The sequence below is a fragment of the Anas acuta genome, chromosome 5, assembly GCF_963932015.1.
Source record: "Anas acuta chromosome 5, bAnaAcu1.1, whole genome shotgun sequence".
Lineage (NCBI taxonomy): Eukaryota > Metazoa > Chordata > Aves > Anseriformes > Anatidae > Anas > Anas acuta.
In genome coordinates this window covers 30,043,808-30,061,634 of record NC_088983.1, presented here as the reverse complement: position 1 = coordinate 30,061,634, position 17,827 = coordinate 30,043,808, and the positions used below count along the sequence as shown (strand labels likewise).

The 17,827-nt window shown below is 66.5% G+C and overlaps 3 protein-coding genes across 7 annotated transcripts; 1 reads left to right on the top strand and 2 right to left on the bottom strand.

The window, feature by feature from the left end:
• Nucleotides 1-4,342, top strand: VPS37C (VPS37C subunit of ESCRT-I). The gene is made up of 5 exons (XM_068685541.1): nucleotides 1-256; nucleotides 1,375-1,478; nucleotides 1,559-1,730; nucleotides 2,221-2,303; nucleotides 2,569-4,342. Exons 2-5 carry the CDS (start codon nucleotides 1,386-1,388, stop codon nucleotides 3,307-3,309), a joined length of 1,089 nt encoding a protein of 362 aa, XP_068541642.1. The 5' UTR covers nucleotides 1-256; nucleotides 1,375-1,385; the 3' UTR covers nucleotides 3,310-4,342.
• Nucleotides 4,343-4,545: 203 nt separating this feature from the next.
• On the bottom strand, nucleotides 4,546-9,958 carry CD5 (CD5 molecule). Of its 2 annotated transcripts, none has more exons than XM_068685528.1 (10): nucleotides 9,822-9,958; nucleotides 8,814-8,852; nucleotides 8,136-8,420; nucleotides 7,997-8,059; nucleotides 7,586-7,885; nucleotides 6,606-6,890; nucleotides 6,392-6,523; nucleotides 5,952-6,005; nucleotides 5,586-5,708; nucleotides 4,546-5,509 (listed from the first exon to the last, which is right to left on the bottom strand). In XM_068685528.1, exons 1-10 carry the CDS (start codon nucleotides 9,871-9,873, stop codon nucleotides 5,394-5,396), a joined length of 1,449 nt encoding a protein of 482 aa, XP_068541629.1. In that variant the 5' UTR covers nucleotides 9,874-9,958; the 3' UTR covers nucleotides 4,546-5,393. The 2 variants fall into 2 exon arrangements, with proteins under 2 accessions (XP_068541629.1, XP_068541630.1); XM_068685529.1 differs by having other exon boundaries at nucleotides 4,546-5,479.
• Nucleotides 9,937-17,752, bottom strand: CD6 (CD6 molecule). Of its 4 annotated transcripts, none has more exons than XM_068685508.1 (13): nucleotides 17,563-17,752; nucleotides 16,003-16,074; nucleotides 15,598-15,924; nucleotides 15,178-15,486; nucleotides 14,789-15,088; nucleotides 14,632-14,700; nucleotides 14,364-14,501; nucleotides 14,160-14,279; nucleotides 13,972-14,100; nucleotides 13,798-13,893; nucleotides 13,481-13,684; nucleotides 13,118-13,282; nucleotides 12,748-13,036 (listed from the first exon to the last, which is right to left on the bottom strand). In XM_068685508.1, exons 1-13 carry the CDS (start codon nucleotides 17,615-17,617, stop codon nucleotides 12,954-12,956), a joined length of 2,067 nt encoding a protein of 688 aa, XP_068541609.1. In that variant the 5' UTR covers nucleotides 17,618-17,752; the 3' UTR covers nucleotides 12,748-12,953. The 4 variants fall into 4 exon arrangements, with proteins under 4 accessions (XP_068541612.1, XP_068541609.1, XP_068541610.1 ...); XM_068685509.1 differs by having other exon boundaries at nucleotides 13,972-14,082; XM_068685511.1 differs by lacking the exons at nucleotides 12,748-13,036; nucleotides 13,118-13,282 and adding an exon at nucleotides 9,937-10,073.
• Nucleotides 17,753-17,827: the final 75 nt, after the last annotated feature.

The window sequence follows — 17,827 nt, the reverse complement described above, 5'->3', positions numbered from 1 at the left end:
CTTCCGGCCCCGCGCCGGAAGCCGGAAGCGCGGAGCGGCCGGGGGACGGCGGCGGCGGCGGCGCCTACCGGGGGCGCCGGGCGCCGGTACCGGGCCGGTACGGGGCGGCCCGCGGGCGCTTGGCTCGGCCCTGCCCTCACTCTGAGCTGCCGCCGAGCTCCGGGGTGATCCCCGCGGGGGCGCCGCGCCCGGCGGAGCGGGTAGGACAGCGGCGCCGCCCCCGCCCGCGTCCCGGTGCGTCCCGGTACGTTGCTGCGTCTCAGAAGCCGTGGCGTGAGCGCCTGGCAGGCCCTAAACGTGCCCCGGCAGCACAGCGCTGTTTGAGATCAGTCAGGCAAGCAGTGCGGCAGGGCCATGATTTCCCCCATTTCCCCGTATTGCCCCCATTTGCCTTTTATTGCCCCCCCCTTTCCCCTTATTTCCCCCCATTTCCCCTTTATTTCCCCTTTATTTCCCCCCGTTTTCCCCTTATTCCCCCTATTTCTCCTTCATTTCCCCCCCATTTCCCCTTTGTTTCCCCCCTTTCTCATTTTCCTCCTTTTCCCCTTTATTTCCCCCATATCCCCTTTATTTCCCCCATATCCCCTTTATTTCCCCCATATCCCCTTTATTTCCCCCCATATCCCCTTTATTTCCCCCCATTTCCCCTTTCTTTCTCCCCACTTCCCCTTTATTTCCCCCACTTCCCCTTTCTTCCCCCTCCATTTCCCCTTCACTTCCCCCTATTTTCCCTTCATTCCCCTCTCTTTTATTTTATTTCCATTATTCAGCAATCTTTAAACCTCTGAGAGCATTGCACCAAGCTCCCCACCCAGCCAGCATTGAGCAACACCGTTCCCAGCAGCCATTAGCGAGGGAAGCGGGGCCACCCCACAGGCAGGAGGGAGCACAGCAGATGGGGTGAGGAGCTGGAGAGCTGGCCAGGGGCAGGAAGATGCGTTGTAGCAGTGATCCCTGAGCTCTTGTGGGTCCTGAGCACGGAAAACAGATCGGGGAGAGCAGGAGTTGTGAATGGGATGGTGCAGGGAGAGCCAGCTGGAGCCTGGGAGTCGGCGTGACGTCGTCCTGCTATCGAGGGGCTGTGAGTAGGTGTTTCCTTGACAAAAACGTCTGGCAGGCGTAAGTGATCCTTCCAAGCACGCTGTGAAAAGGAAAAAAAAATAAAAAAGTCAGCTGCCAAAGAAGGAATGGTTAGAAGCGTTCAGTTTTCCTTCTCGGTCTCAGTGATTCTTTATAGCATAAGGGAACTTCTCTGGCATAGCTGTTCACAGTGGTTCAGCAAAGCTGTTTTTAACTCCGTAATAGGATTAGTGCCTATTTGCAGCGGGCTTTAGGAAACCTCCTCTTCATCTGCCATCCTTTCCCACACCCTAGGAACCAGGAGAATGGACACCCTGAAGAACCGGAGCGTGGAGGAGCTCCGCGAGCTGCAGGAAAATGCCGAGGAGATCGAGCGCCTGGCCCTGGAGTCCAGGGAGGTAGGCAGGGGGCAGCCGGGCGAGGGCTGGGCTCGGGGGGCTTCGCCAGCAGCCCCACGACTGCCGGCTCTCCCCCCCAGGTCCAGGAGCTGCAGCTGGAGAGGGAGATGGCGCTGGCCGCTAACCGCAGCTTGGCCGAGCAGAACCTGAAGTTCCAGGAGCCCCTGGAGACGGGGCGCTCTGACCTCTCCCGCAAGTACGAGGAGCTGCGGGAGCTGGCTGAGCGCTGTAAGGAGCAGAAGGCGAAACTGGGTGAGTGGCTCCGAGACTTCCACCCTGTCCTACACGGTCACCTGGGCTGTAGCTGGCGCAACGCCCTTCCCGTCTGCATCTCCCTGCAACAGCTGCACTGAGCAGAAAAGCCCGTTCGGGGTGGCAGCAGTAAGGATTCTGCTCTGTATCAAAGCTGTGTTCCCCTCTTCTCTGGTCCAGTTCATGGGGTCAGGTTGAGAATGCTGTCTTGGCAAAAAAAAAATCCAGTGCAGCAGTGGTTAAGGTTCTTTCCTCTTCTGTTTTCCTTGCATCAACATTTTCCAAGGTAGGAAGGCACTCTCGTGCAAGCAGATTGGGCACGGAGATGTGACATCGAGGAACAGAGCTCCTTCTGTTTTGTGTTTTGAGTGTCTCGCGTTACAGAGCTGCGGAACAGATGACAAGCACGGGCTCTGTAAGACAGGGCCGTGTGCTGATGTTTTGGTCCCGTTCTGTGTTCCATGTCTTGCTCTGCTGCTTGTTTCCACAGAGAAATTTTCAGCAGCAATGCATCCCCAGATGTTGCTGGATCTCCTGCAGGTGGAAAGCCAAAAAATGGAAGAGGAGTCTGAGGTGAGCTTAAGGTTTAAACCCATTAGCAATTCCAGCGATTAGTCCTCCGGGACTTGCACTTACACTTCCAAACCTAATCCCTTAAATCAAGGATTATCTCTTCGTAGTTTGACATTGTTGCTCCAAAAAAAATTGGATTTCCCTTTCTTGGCTTGTGTGTGGCGCGGTGATCCTCTGCACACACCTGAGGGAGAGGCGGAAATCCTGTCCTGTAGGGGCTTCGGGGAGGAAGTGCTGAGGGATGCAGCACTGTCTTCTCTTGCAGAAAATGGCTGAGAAGTTCCTGGAGGGCGAGGTGGCCCTGGAGACCTTCCTCGAGCAGTTCTCCGTGATGAGGAAGCTGGCCCACTTGCGCCGGGTCAGGGTGGAGAAGCTGCAAGAGATCCTGCGGAAGTCGGCAGCACCGCAGGAGCCCGGCGGGGACTCAAAGCAGCAGCAGCAGCAGCAGCTGCCTCCTCAGCCCCCTGCAGACACGCCGAAGCCGCAGCCTGTCCCCTCGGGGGCACCTGCCTTCCCTCTGCCCTACAGCCCGGCCCCAAGCATGCCGGTCGGCCCTACAGCCCACGGAGCTCTCCCACCTGCTCCTTTTGCTGGTGCTCCGGTCACCGTGGGACACGTGGGTGCCTCGCAGCCTGGCACCAACCCCGTGTTTCCCTGCCCGCCTCCAGATGCCAGCTACCCTCCCGCTCAGGGTGCCAGCTCCGTGCCGGGCTACCCCCGGCCTCCCTCAGGAGCCTCCTCCTCTGCCCCAGCCTACTCCTGGTCTCCGTCCAGGGGCCTGCCGCACGCCCCCTCCTTTCCAGGCCCTCTGCCCTCCACTCCGCCGCCCAGACCCGGCTACCCTCCCTACGCACCCCCCGGGGCAGGGAGGCCGCAGTGCCCCTACCCGACCCAGCCTCCCCTTCCCAGTTTCCCAATCCCCCCACAGCCTCCCTATCCCCCGGGGCCTCCCTTTGGGTATCCCCCGCCTCCAAACCCTCAGCGCCCCGCTTGGCCCGGCTACTAACCTGGCACTCGTGGGCGGCGTGCTCTGCTGCTCCTTCCTCCCAGCAAACCGAGGAAGAGGAGCACACCGAGAGCGTTGCGCAGGGTGAGAGACGTGGCAGGCGGTCGCAGCTGCAGCTCTAGGCTCGGTTTGGGACGATTGCTGGTGGGCTGGAGTGGCCGCTCTCCCCAGCTCCATCATTAAATGCGGGGAGTCATCGAGGTACGGCTGCGGGGAACGTGGGAGCGACGCGCACGGACGGCACCCACCCCTCTGTGCGTGTGGGGGCGACTGAGAGACCCTCGCTGCGTGCCTGCTGTTTGCTCTTTGGCTGACACGTGGCGCGCAGCAATTCTGAGCCTTTGCACAGGTGCTCAGGAGGCACGGTGGGAAGCACTGGCAGTATTTCTGACTCAAAACACTCACTCATGGCCCTCCTGGAATTGCGAGGCAGAGCCAGCCAGGCTGGCAGCCGGACTCGTAATGCGCTGTAGCAGGGGGAAGCAGCGAGCCAGGCCTCGAGGTGCGGCTGTGTTTTTACGCTGCTGTGGGGTGACTTCCAAACCAGTTCTGCCTGAGGTGGTCCCACTGCCTGTGAGGTTGGGTTTCCCTCGGCACAATCCAGGTGCTCACAGCTCACCGGGGCGGTTTTGTGGGGTGCTGCTGGCTCCGGCCGTCCTCGTGTTCCCCTCTCTCCTCAGGAAACACTAGGTAACGGGGGGTGCCCCCAGCTCGTAATGCAAATGGGATTTGCTTTGCTCAGCACTTTATCCTCCGAATCCTGCTTGTATCCCTGTAAGTTATTTATAAGGTATGGTTACTAATGGACTAGAAAAAGAGGAATGCTTTGGGGGTTTGATGGACACAGTTCCATCTCGTGGTTAATTACAGTAATAAATCTCAACGACTTGCACGTGAGGTCACCGCAGTGGTTGCTTTCAGAAACGGCAGGGCGTCCAGCTGGCACTTGTATTGATCTTTTAGTGCCATCCGGGCCTCCTTACATCAACTTCCTCTTGGTTTTGTCAATAAAAGCTTTCACCCTCTTGCAGGACCCTCTTCTGATTTGCCTTTCCTGCTCTCTTGCTTTCATCTTCCCTAAGGGGCCCGTTGCTGTGGTGCCGTGCGTCAGCCCAGCTGGCCCCTCAGCACCATTTCTCTCTCCCCCTGTGCAATGCGATTTCCCTCACTGGCTGCGAGGTTGCCGGTCTAAGGAGCAGCACTGGTGGCAGTAGAAGGAAGAGAACAAGACATAAATACTAGAAAAACGATTTTATTACAACCACCACTGCTCGTTAAATATCTCAGATTTGGTTCCCAACATTTTTACCCTCCCTGCGCTCCTCGCGTCTGCGCTTTGCTGCGTACGTGGGCGCAAATCTCACTCTGCACCGCACAAGCACGGCCGAGCTCACATCTCTGCAGCCTTGCCCGAGGAGCAGGGGTCCTGCTGGCGAAGCACGGAGCCGTGTGCGTGCACAGCCTCCTGCGGGGCGGAGGAGCGTGGTTATCCCGGTTTCGGGGTGGAGAGGCCGGCAATCCCCCTCCGAGCTGTCGTGAGCGCGGCTGCTCCGTTCTTGGTGCGCGTGCAAAGCCTGCTGCAACCCAGCTGCCTCTCAGACTCATACAAAAAGCTTGAAAAGCCCCCGCCTTGCACTTTCCCAGGCGGGAGGCCCCAGGGTAGGGCTGAGGAAGCTTTCTCGGAAGGGTGCTCGGTTAGCGGGGTGCTGCGGCACCCCAAAGCCGGGCGGGGGCTCAGAGCTGAGCACTGCTCGGCCTGGGGGGAGCTCAGCGGGCGGCGGGGGGCACAGGCAGGTTCAGCTCCGGCTCTGGCAGGGACACAGCGAGAGGCAAGGTCTCCCCACGAGTGGCCGCGTCCCTGTGAGCAGGACGAGCTCTGCCAGGCCGTGGGGGGACGCGGGGGGGCTTCCAGCACAGGCATTGATTTGTCTTTTCCTCCGCCGGCTCTGCTCAGTTCGTGCTTTACCTTTCTCCATGTGCTGAATCCCACCTCAAGTCTGCAGGGCGAGGAGGGAGGGCAGGAAGCGAGGTGGTTTGCCAACACGTGAGTAGCCGCAGCTGGGCCGCCCCTACCTCTGTCGGGGTCACAGCCTGCGGGCCGACTGCAGGTCGTAGTCGCTGTCGGAGGAGTTGTCCGGAGGGTTGGAGGATCGGGCTGCGCCTTCCAGGGCTGCGGAGGGAACCGAGCAGGGCACAGCTCCTTACCGGGGCTCGGGAGGGGGCCGCCAGCCCCAGGCACCCCTCAGCCAGCATCACCAAACCGTCCCACACCTCACCTGCGTACGCCGTCAGGTGGGAGCTCTTCTGGGGGGGCTGCGCGTAGTCGTTGTCCCCCCCCTGCGCCCTCTGCCCGTCTGCCCGTGGCCTCACGGTGACGGTGCTGTTGCGGTGGAAGGAGACTGCAAGGCAGGGCGGCTCAGGGAGGGGGCACGGTGCTCGGGGTTGTTTGAGCACCCCCCCCCAGCCAGGTGGGCCCCCTCCCGAAGGGCTGAGTAAGAGCGGGAGCCGCTCGCAGCCCGGCTGAGTCAACGCCGCCCCGGTGAGTCAACGCGGTGGCAGGAAGCGAGAGCCCCCGCACGCCGCCGTGCCCCGACCCAAAACCCCGCTCCCTGCCCGCCGCCCCCGGGGCTGCTGCCGCTCACCGTTCTGGTTGAGCCCCGTGGGGCCGATCCACTGCCGCTGCTTCTTCTTGGAGACTGCACGGGAGGGGAGGCGGTGAGGCCCGGCGCGTCTCCCCGGGGAGCTGCCGGCTCGCCCCGCCGCCAGCTTCTTTTCCTCCGGCTGCCGGCCCCCCGCCGGCCCCATCTGCCGCCCTGAATAATCCCCCCACCGGTAATCCCCCCGGGACCCGCCGCCCGCCTCGTGAAACGCGCCTTTGTGCACCTAATCCCCCCGCCAGCGCCACGTGGGACAGCAGAGGGACAATGGGGACAGGGGCTGTGGCACCGGCGTCCCGTGGTGGCACCTGGCTGGGGACGGGGGGGAGCAGCGCGTGCGTGGCCCCAAACCCTGGGCATCCCACGGGCATCGGGGCAGGCACAAATTGGAGGGGCTGGGGGGGAACGGGGAGCTCGCCACCTACTTTTCTTCATCAGCCACCTGTAGGCGGGAGGGCCGCAGATGAGCAGGAGGATGCCAAAGAGGAGCAGGGCCAGGCAGATGCTCGCCACCGTGCCCGCTGGTACGCCGGCGGGATGCGGCTTCGAGTCCTGGCCTGTGAGAGGACGGATGTCACCGTGCGGGGACAGCACCTGCCGGGTCTGGGGGAGCCCGGCGGGGAGCTGCTGGCCACTTACACACGACTCGGGTGCGGGAGCAGGAGCGCGGCGAGCGGGGGCTGTCCGGGCAGAGGTGCAGGTGGCGGACGTCGCAGCTGACCCCCACGGCAGGGGGCTCCCGGAGCTCGGTGCTGGAGGAGAGGTTCCCGCAGCGCAGCTCCCTGCACAGCTGCCGGCCCCGCTCGTTGCGCAGCGCCCGGTGGTCGCACAGCACCTGCCAGCGGCCCTGCTGGAACACCTCGATGTCCCCCTCGCAGGGCGTGGGGCCACCCGCCAGCCTCCGCACTGCCTGCGGCTGGGAACCTGTGGGAGAAGAGACCTGGTGGCCGGGGTGCTCGCCGTGCCCGCCTACCCCTTCCCCCTCGTGCTGCGGGCGTTGGGGGCTCGCACAAGCGGTGGCAGAGAGTCGGGGGGCTTGGAACCGTCCCCGTGGTGAGCACGGCCATGAAACCCCCCCTGGCAGCTGCTGCGCTTCATCCCGTTAAGCCCCCAGACCCCGCAGTCTGGCTTCAAAGCCCGAGCAGATGGACGGGCTTGGAGCGAGCCAGCCGCTCGCCCCAGGGCTTGGCTCTCCCAGCCTTGGCACGAGCAAGGGGCTGCTCGGCGGGGAGCCGCGAGCTGCCTGCGAGCTTCCCCCACCACACCGCTCGCAGAAAACACAAAGGGGGCACGGAGGGGAGCGTGCCAGACCCTGACACCTTCCTCCCTGGCACGTGTTGTGTTTCGGGGTGCTGGCTCCCCAGCTTTTCCCGCTTGTAGGCTCAGAGCAGGGTCTGGGGGTGCAGTTTCCAGGAACCCAGCGCGCACGGGAGATTTCCTGTTTTGTCTTCACGCACGGAAGAGGCAGAGCGGCAGTGGGTGGACGGCAGCGTGAGGGGTGGAAGGGGCACCACTGCCACCCAGGGGTGCTCCCAGCTCCCCGTGCCCACCTCCTGCGTGCCAAAAGAGAGCGGTATCCACAGCCCCCCCGCCACAGCACCCCCCGGTGCGCCCCTCACCTGAGCAGGTGAGGAAGGCGGGCGGTTTCCCGCGCCCGGCCCGGGTCCTGTTGAAGCAGTCGATGGGCTGGGGGCTCCTGCACGGCTCCACCGCCTCCCACTTCACAAGGAGCTGGCTGGGCTGCGGGGCCGTGGGGCCGCCGATGAGGCTGCCACAGCCAAGCGTGCTGCAGATGCGGGCACCCAGCTCCATCCAGTTGCCCGGGCTGCTCGCCACAGCCCCCCAGCGCCCCCGCATGTGGAGCTCCACGAAGCCTGAGCAGCTGAAGTTGCCGTCCACCAGCCGCAGCCTGGGGGGGCCTGGAGAAGGAACGGGGAGATCGTGGCCATCGCAGGCGGGATTTGGGCTCCCCAAATTCCCCAGCAGCCACGCAAAGCCTTGCCACGCCACGCGGGCAGCGGGGCTCTCACCGGTGGGCTCCGGGCTGGTGGTCGGTGGCGTAGGAGGAGGCTTGGTGGTGGTGGGTGCTGGCTCTGAAACGAGAAGGGAGGCAACAGGTAGGGGCAGCGGGGGCACAGGGGGGCTGGGGGAGGGTTGCGTGATGCTCACCACTGCAGATAAAGGTGGCGTGGTTGCTGCAGTTAGCTGGCAGCCAGTGGCACCTCTCCCAGGTGCCCGTCCAAGTGCAGCGCATCGCCTGCACCCGTGGCTCCCTGTTGCTGTCCATCGCCAAGTGGCTGGTGGCAATGAGGGGGCCACAGCTCAGCTGCTGGCAGATGCTGGCTGCTTCGTGCTTCTTCATGTCCCCGCACACGGGGCTCCAGCCTCTCTCCGTGTACACCTCCAGCTTCCCGGCGCAGCGGCAGCTGCCACCGGTGAGCCGCAGGAGGGGGGCTGTGGGGAGAGCAGAGCCATAAGGGGCTTTCCTCCCCTCCCCGCAGCCCCCAGATGGTTTTCCAGCTGGGTCTGGCTCGGTGCTGCAGTGAGGCTCGGCACCACGGCGGCAGCTGGGGCTGCTGGCAGCATGGGGCAGGAAGGAAACGGGGCTTGCTCGGGGTGCGCAGGGGAAATGGAGCCATGAAAGCCCCGGGACCCCATACCACACACTCACAGCGGGCACAACAGCACCGCTGCTGGCCTCGTAGGACCGAGCGGGTTCCGCGGCCCCAAAGCCAGAGCTGTGGGGCCAGAGCCACCGTGATGCAGCGGGCACTGGTCCAGTCCGAAAGGCAGCGTGCTAACAAGCCCCAGGTGGTCCCGGGGAGCTGCTCCCCCCCCAGTGCTCACCTTTATTGTCCAGGGCCGCTCCTCTGTGGCTGCAGATTGCTGCAAAAGAAGGGGATGGGATCAGCTGTACCTGCACCCCACACCCCCACCATGAGCAGTGTCCCCAGCCCGCCACCTGGCAGCAGGAGTTCAGGAGAAGGAAGGTGACACTGGGCGCTCTGGGCAGCCCTGCCACGAGCGGGGAGGTTGGGGAGCACAGACCCCGTAGGCCACTGTTTTTTTTTTTTTTTCTTGGCAATAAAAGAGCATTTTCTGGTTTTCTTGGTGAATTTGCCTTCACTTCTACTCCTCCCTACCTTTCGTTACATACAAGCAGCCTCCCACAACCAGCCGCAGCGTGCTGGTGGATGGCTACTGCTGAAAAACAGGCGGAGGAGCACAGCACGGCTGCTAATTGCCGCTCACTGGTTGCCAGCATTACTGGTAGGAAGCCCAGGCCAAGCAGGCAGGGATGCTGGCAGGCTGGACCCCACGGGGTGGCCGAGGGGCTGCGGGACAAGGACGGGGCGGCTGCTGGGGGCTGGGGCAGCCTGCAACCTGCTGGGGGCTGCTCCAGAAGGAGCCGGTGATCCATGAGCTGCTGGCACCCGGCTGGGAGCCCGGCACCAGGGACACCGGGGTTTTGGGGACTGGCACCCGCTGGTGAGCGCCCTCATTTCATCTCCCAGAGCCCCAGCGGCAGCACTGTGGCCTTGTGCTCGGCCAGCCCCTCTGCCTCTCCCTGTCCCCAAAAGTTCCCCGCAGCGCCATGTTCAGGGCGTGCGCAGGGGACCCTGGCAAGGGGGTGACCCCAGCAAGGGGGTGACCCCCAGCGCAAGGCACGGGGCCGAGCCCCACGCCCTGCCCAGCAGCGGGGAGCCACCACGGGCTCCGTGTGATCTCCGGGTTCTGGCCAGGCTGGGTTTCCCCCACCCGCTGCCCAAGGTGCCAGCGCTGTAGGGACGGGGCCGTGCACCCAGCAGGCGCCCAGCACCACCCAGACCCCGTGCCTGGCCCCTCCGTACTCACCCCATGCCCCCAGCGCGAGCAGCAGGCGCAGGGCGGGCGGCCAGGCTGCCATGGGGCCGCTGGCTGCCTCCTCCTCCTCCTCCTCCCCAGCGTTGGCGGCTGAGCACGGGGCACCAACGCCTCTGTACCCGGGCCGGGGAAGGGAGCCGAGGGGGGGACGGGGAGGAACAGGCTGTTTTTCCTCCCTCTGTGGTTTTCTGCGTCACGTCTCGCTCGTTTGAAGTCACAGCCTGCTCTCTGCCTTGCCGGCTCCTGCAGAACCAGAGAGAAACTGAGAGGCTCAACTTCATCCGCGTCCCCACCCCGTCCCCTCCCGTGTCCCCGTCCCCATTCCACCCCATCCCCATCCTCGTTCCCAGCCAATCCCCGTCCTATTCCCATCCCATCCCCACCCCTTCTCCAGCCTCTCCATCCTCACTCCCCATCCCCTACTCATCCCAACCCATCCTACCCCATCCCATCCATGTTCCCATCCCATTCCCAGCCCATCCCATTGGGTCCCCATCACCATCCCAGCAAGGCTTCCCCCGTCAGCCCCTCACCTCCTCGGTGGGGTGAATGTGCCCAGCACTGGGGGGCGAGGAGGACCCCAGCTCCCCCTCGGGCCCCCACCCAGCTGTGGGCAGTGTGGCCGAGCCAGCCCCTGGGGTGCTGGAGCTGGCCCCCACGGGGAAGCCGGGGGCTCCTGGGTGTTCCTGAGCACCCGGAGCTGCACCCACTGCTCGAAACCGGCCTCAGCAGCAGCCCAGAGCCATTTGGGGAGCCCGCAGTCTGGCTTTCAGCAGCGTAAACCAGTGGTGGCCACTAAACCCAACAGCAGGGTGCTGAGCGGGGCCGGATCCCACCCTCGCTGCAGCGGGGAGCCCTGCGGCCGCTCTCGGGAGGCACGGCTTCCTGCCACAGCTACCTGCCCCGTGCCGGGGCTGCTGCCTCGTCCCTCCGGGCGCCTCGACATCGCCTGTGGTCACCGCTCGGGGCGAGCACCGCCGCTGTGCCGGGGCAGGAAACGTGCAGCGCCGAGCCCCACCGAGCTGCACCGTGTCCCCATGTGCCTGGAGCACCCCGGTGCTGGCAGCAGCCCTGCTCGTCCCTCTTGCAGGCGTCCTGGGGACAGCGCGTGTCCCTGCCGGGCACGTGGGTGGCAGCGGTGACAGGCAAGGGACAGGAGAAGCACCGATTGATTGCGCCCTAATTAATTCCCCTGAATCCAGGTCATGCGTGCTGACGAAGGTTTGCCATTGACCCGGTGGTGTTCCTGCCAAACGGCCGTGCCGTGGGGCCGGCGAGAGCCCCGCTGCCACCTCCTGCTCTGCCCCGTGGCCACCCCATGCCCCGCATCCCCAGGGCGCCCTGCTCCCGTGGGGCTTCCCCCACCCCGAGACCCCGCTCCAGCCCCAGCCCCAGAGCGGGGCCTCGGCTCCCCTGGGAGTTTCCTGCCTCCGAGCTGCCTCCGGGCTGAAGATGTTCCATGACTCAAGAGGAAGCTCGCTGGGGCGGCCGCAGGTTGCTGCACAGAGCAGCTCGGGGCAGGCGGGTGATGCTCTGAGCCCCACTCCGCGCCCTGCTCATGGCTGCGGGGTCCCCTTGGCCAGGTGGGGACCCCCAGCTCCTCCTGAGCCCGGCCAGCATCAGGTTTTCTCCCTGACCCCATGGGCTGGAAGGGGAAGGCATGGCCGTGGTGGGAGCGGGGACCAGCCTGGCCGGCCGCTTGTTTCTGCGTTTCTGGAGAAGGATGTGTGCAAGGAGGGCTTTGCCCCATTTTTCACCCCCTCCCGTTTCCTTTAGAGTAAAGAAGGGTGAGCTCACGCTGCTCTGCGCCGCGGATCTTTCCATGGTTACCACGGGCTTTCAAAAGCCTGAGCAACGTTTTGGCTCGATGGAAAATAACAATTTCAGCAAATTCCCCCCCGACGCCGTGCCGGGGATGCCCATCGCCGCCCTTGGCCATGTTCCCGCGTGCGTTCAGCTGCCCCGGCCCTGGCTCTTCAGCCGGGTTTCACCACCTGCAAAGCCAAATGGGCTCTGCCACGCTCCGAGCCAGCCCCGGTGGCACCTGTAACCCCAGCCACCCTCACAAGGAGCCCGGGGGGACCTCATGCCACATCCCCGAGGGTGCCAAACCCAGTGGACGTGGGCGCTGGGCTCCAGCCCTCCCCTCCTGCCGAGGAGCTGCAGCTCTCAGCATTCCCGCGAGCTGCCGGCAGCGCGAGCCAGCTCGGCACCAACCGTGTGCCGCGGCAGCTGACGGCTGTGACATCTTCCTGGAGGGGCTGGGGGGGAGCGACGGGGACGTGCTGATGCTCTCCGTGCCCGTGAGGAGCCTGCTGATGGGCAGGGAGCAGCCTGCAGGCTGCCACATGCCACCATCACACTGCTGCTGGTGGGAGCAGCACCGCCGAGCGCCCAGTGCTGTCACATGGCTGCAGAATGTCCCCGGCCGATGGCACCCGCGTGGCTCACAAATCGCACCCCAGGCCCCGCGTCCCTGCCCCAGGCACCCCACGGGCGCCGCAGCGGGTGCTGCTCCCGGCCCCGCTCTCGCCTCCCGTCTCCCCTGCCCTTTGTCTGGGGCTTTGTTGCTATTTCGGTGCTTCCTCCGTTGTTGCGGCGTGGCCCCTTTGTTCTGGGCTGCCGGAGCCGCTCGGCTCGGTAAACAGCTGAAGGATGTGGCGGGGGACAAATTTTCCACTGCGGCAGGTCGGAGCCCCAGGCAGCGTCGGGGAGCTTGGCTTCCCCGTGAGGGCAGGCGTTTGGGGTGCTTGGGGCCCCCCCGGTGATCGCTGGGGGCTGCCTGTGGGCTGGGCTGGCCACGGTGGGTAGCACATCCCCGAAAAAGTGGCCCAGGATGGGGAGGACCGAGGGCTGGGGACCCGGCCTCGCTGCGGGGCTGCTGAGCAGCCGTCCCCACGGCCCAAGGACACCGTGACAAGCTGGGAAAAGCCTTTAATGGAAGCACGTAGCCTGGCACAGCCTGCACCGAGCGTCCCCCCGCGAGCCCCTGCGCCTCTGCCCGTGCCCCAGCACGGAGGAGGCGGCTGGAGCAGCCCCAAGGAGATGTAAGCAGCGTGGTCGTGAGTCCCCCGCAGCGCCCGCAGCCCCCTGCCCACCGCCCAGTGCTGCCCGTCCCCATCCTCAGCAGCCAGAGCCCTGGATGTCATCGTAGTCGCTGCTCTCCGAGGAGTTGGGGTCCTGGGGGCAGGACGGAGCCGGCCAGCCTGCGGGGACGAGCCCGTCAGGCAGAGCGGGGCCGTGGGGGGAGGCTGGGGGCAGGAGCCCTGCCAGCACGGGGTGCTCACCGTGGTGTGGGGACGGGTACCCTGGCGGCTCGGTGCCCTGCACGTTCTCGTACCACTCCCCCGAGGAGGTGCTGGAGCTGTCTGCGGGGTCGGCGGCTGCTGGGGGCACCGCTACCTGCAGCTGGGCGAGCGCTGGGTCGGGCAGGCAGGGCATGGCCGGGGGCACTGGGGGAGGCAGGGGCACACACTGGCACCTCCCAGCCCTGCTGCCACCCCCACAGCACCCATGTGGCCCTTCCCAGGACCGTCCCCATCCCCATTCCCATCCCTGAGGGGGGTCTCCCCATCCCCATTCCCACCCCGCGGGCTGTCCCTATCCCTGCTGCCGTCCCCATCCCCTTGCAGCCCGCTGCCCCTGCTCACCGGTGCATGGCTGTAGGGTGCAGCCAGGGGCTGCGGGTGCTGCCAGCTGGGGGGGGCTGTAGGCCGGGGGCTGCGGGCAGGGCCAGGCATGCAGGGGGGGCGCGCTCTCGTTGCAGTAGGGCTCCATGGAGGAGGAAGAGGAGGAGGAGGAGGACAGGCTGTTTGCCCTGCCCCACGGCTGGGAACACAGCGTCGTCGCTGGCACTGCGGGGCACAGGCCATATGTCACCGGGGGGATCGGGGACACACCGCTCGCCCCCCCCATGGGCAGGCAGATGGGTGGTGCTGTGGGGCAGAGGGACGAGGGGCTGGCACACCTTCTGCAGGGAACGGCTCCATCCCGTCCTGGGGGGGCACCAACGGGAGCAGCTGCTCGCCCTGCTGCTGCTCGCCCGGCTGCCGGCGCAGCGAGTCTGCGGGAGGGCAGGGGGGGGACCCGGTTAGCAGGGGGGGACCCGGGGAGGCAGGGGGCTGCTGTGGCGGGGGCTCACTGTAGAAGGTGGAGAGGGCCACGGGCGGCTTGCTGCTGAAGTCGTAGTGTTCGTAGTCGGAGTCGGAGGAGTCAGAGCCCTTGGCAGCGGGAAGGGTCACGGGCGAGGGGGCTGCGGGGCGAGACGGGGCTGATGGGGGCCAACGGGAGTTAACGGGGGATAACGGGGCAGGCGGCCCCCAGACCCACCTGGTTCCTTGGGGAGGCTGGGGGGCATCTCCCTGTAGTTCTTGCAGATCCCAGAGGGTGCGTCGGGGCCCTGGGTGCTGTTGCTCACCAGGACCGGCCCAGGGGGGCACACGGTGAGGGCTGCGGGGACGGAGGGGGTGCTTGGGATGCGGCTGGAGGGCATCGCCCCTCTGCAGCCTCCGCAGCCTTGGGGCTGCTCCTTACCGCTCCTCTTCCTCAGCCTCAGCAGCGCGGTGGTGAAGCCAAGCAGGGTGAGCAGGAGCAGCGCCGCCAGCACCAGGCAGGGGATGAAGAGGGGCGCGTGCAGGAGGGACTGCGTGTCCACCACGGAGCCCCCCTCAGCTGGGGCAGAGAACGGACACAGGCTGTGATGCCCTCAAAGCCCTCCCACCCCCCAGCTCTCCCCCCCAGAACCGGGGGAGGCTGCAGCCCCGTTAACACCCCTCCCCGACCCACGGTGTGGGGAACTCACTGCTGAGCACCGTGATGCTGCCCGGTGTCACCGTCACTAACGGGGCTGGTGTCTGCAAGCCCTGGGAGCCTGCAGGAGAGGAGAGGAGAGGCTGCAGCCCCCCTGCTGGAGCGGTGAGCAGCAGGGACCCCCCCCTGCAATGCCGGGGGTCCCGTACCGTTGCAGACCACGCCAGCTGCACGGGACTGATGGCAAGGCGCCGACTTGTTGTAGGTCCAGCGGCAGTGCGCCAGCGAGGGCTGCCAGCTCGAGCACACGTAGAGCATCTTGGTGGGCAGCGTGTGGGGGAAGGACGGCCGCTCCAGGGGCTCCCCGCAGCCCAGCGTGTGGCACAGCACGCCTGCCTCCACCTGGTACCAGGAGCTGTCGCACACCGTGCTCCACGTCCCACGGAAAAACACCTCCACGCGCCCCGCGCAGCCGTCACGGCCCCCGGTGAGCCGCCACTCCTGGTGCTCTGCAGGGAGGGGGCACGATGGGGGGCGTCTACCCGGGGCTGCCCCCATCCCCTGGGGCTCGTGGCCGCGGCACGGCGCGGGGACCCACCGGAGCACACCACGCCGGCGTCCTCTTTGTGGTGGCAGTCGTGCTCGCCCGTGGCCGGGCACTCCCAGAGCCGCTGCTCGTGCCCGCCGCAGCTCACCTCGTCCCGCAGGATGGGCCCGCTCCCCCTGCCGAAGGAGGCGTCGCCGCGGGCGTGCAGGGCCCAGCCGCAGCCCAGCTGCCGGCACACCACCGTGGCATCGGCCAGGTCCCAGCCGTCGTCGCACACCGTGCCCCAGACGCCCGCCTGCCGCAGCTCCACGCGGCCCTCGCAGCGGCTCCGGCCGCCCGCCAGCCGCAGCGCCAGGGCAGCTGTCGGGATGGGGGAACGCTGCCGGCACCGCCAGGAGCCCCCACGTGCCGGGAGGCTGTGGTGGCGGCCACCAGCTCGTGCTGGCACCGCTGTGCCCCGGTGGCTCTTACCGGTGCAGTTGACGCGAGCCGACCCCGCGGCACAGCAGCGTGTCTCGGTGTCCAGGCGCAGCCAGCACGGCTCCAGCGCCCAGCCGCTGCAGTTGGTCACGGCCACGGGGCAGCCGTCGGTGCTGTCCCATTTCCCCATCGGGCTCGGCAGCGTGGCGTCCTCCTCGGCGTCCCCGCAGTGCAGGCGGCGGCACAGCTCCTGGGAGGCTGCGGCGTGCCAGGAGCTCCGGCACACGGGCAGCCAGTGGCCGCCCTGCAGCACCTGCACCGTGCCCTCACAGCGCTCGCTGCCCCCAGCCAGGCGCAGCACGGCCTCACCGGGGGGACCTGCGGATGGCACGGGTGGAGGGTGCCGGGGGGGGCCTGGTTCTGGCTGCCCCCCCCTCCCAGGACACCCGCTCTCACCTGCTTCCACCGAAGCGTTCCCAGCCGCGCCGCTCTTTGCCCCGCTGGGGGTCCCCATGGGCTCCGCCGGGGCTGTGTGGAGGGGTCGGAGGTTTGGGGCTGAGCTCTGGGAGCCCCCGGCCCTGTCCTCCCACCCCGTGTCCTCGTCCCGGAGATGTCCCAGCTGGGCAGGAGGCGGCCAGGGCGATGCAGTTGAAAGACCACCTGGCCTCGGCGTGCCCCTGCGTCCCCCACCGACGTCCCCAAATTGACCCTCAAAGCCACCGGGCTGCCCGAGCCCCGTGTGGGGACACCTGGAGAGGGTGCGGGGGTGCACAGCCCGGCCCCCCAGCGCGCGCTGGGGACGGATGCACAAAATGGCACCGAGAGACTGCCACAAAATGGGGCCGGGGAGGCCCGTGCAGGAATGGCTCTCGCCTTCCTAAACCCCAACCTCTGCGGCTACACGTCAGCCGCCCGCTGCAGGGGGACGCGACCCAGGGGAGAGCCCCCAGCACGGCCCCCGCTGCCCAGGGGCAGTCGGCGCTGCCTGGACGTTGGCACCGGGGCGGCTGCAGGGAGAAGGCTGCGAGGGCAAAGCTGCAGCGTGCACGGCACCGTGCACCTCTCCCGCCTCCGCCGGCAGCAACGGGCTGCAAGCCTGCAGCCTCAGGCCTCGCTCCTCCGCTCAGGAAGGGGAGCAGCTATTGCAGAGATGGTTTCTGACAAAAAAACAAGGGCACTTTTTTTTTTTTTTTTTTTTTTTTCGCAGCGCATCAGCCTGCGGTGGTGGTGAAGCCCGCTTTCGCCTTCGCTCAGCGATGCCCCACAGGAAGCAACACGCTCCATTCCCATCACCTGCGAAACAACAGCCTTGTGCAAAAAGTAGGTTTCCCTGCGAGCTGCTGCCCCATGGGGGACCCCAGCCCGCAGCCCCCAGACGTGGCACTGAGGGTCGGTCACAGACCGAGCAGCAGCAGGGCTGGTGGCTGCTCCTGGCAGCCATTTCAGGGTGGAAACCTCCCTGAGCCCTACAGGAGCTCAAAACATGCTCCAAAGGCGGTGGTCGGTGATGGGGTAGGGCGGCATAGGGCAGCATTTTGGCTCGTGCCAGTGGCGAAGCATTTCACCTACCTGACAGCAGTGGGGGGACTCAATAGGGGGTTAGGGGGGTCCCTGCGGCGGGGCAGAGCAGGGGAAGCATCCTTGAGCCAAGCAGCTGAGGGGTGAGTCCCTCCACTGCCACCTCGGGGGCTGCCGAGGTGCGCAGGCACCCCTAAAATATTTTGGGGAGCAGCGCAGCAGCCAAGCAGCTCCTTGCCAGAGCGGGTCGGGGTCCTGCCCACGTCGTCCTCTGCTCGGGGGCAGCGGGGACAGGACGGCCTGGGGAGCACTTTTGGGGTTCCCAAGCTCAACAGCCCCCAAAGCAGGGATGCGGCGAGGCGAGGCGACCCTGCTGCCCACCTGACGGAGGGTGAGGAGGCCACGTCTGCAGAGCACCCTCACCCCACGCCGCACCCGAAGCGGTGCCGGTGACACCCCCGGCACGCAGAGGAGGCAGAGGGGGGGACGGCGCCATACCTGGTCCGGGAGCCGCGGCACAGAGAGCCGCCACGAGCAGGCACAGCACCTCCATCCTCAGCGGCTGCTGGGCAGCCCCATGGCGCTGCCCCCTTCCCGCTGCCGGGGCCGTGACCCCCGTGCCGCCGCTCGGCTCGCACCGTGCCTGGCCGAGGTGTGCAGGAAGCCAGCCCGGCACCCCGGGGCTGGCTGTGGGGGTGGCTCCATCCTGCCACAGCAAACCGCCGCGCGCCCCGGGGGGAAGCGGCACCCCGGGGGCGGACGA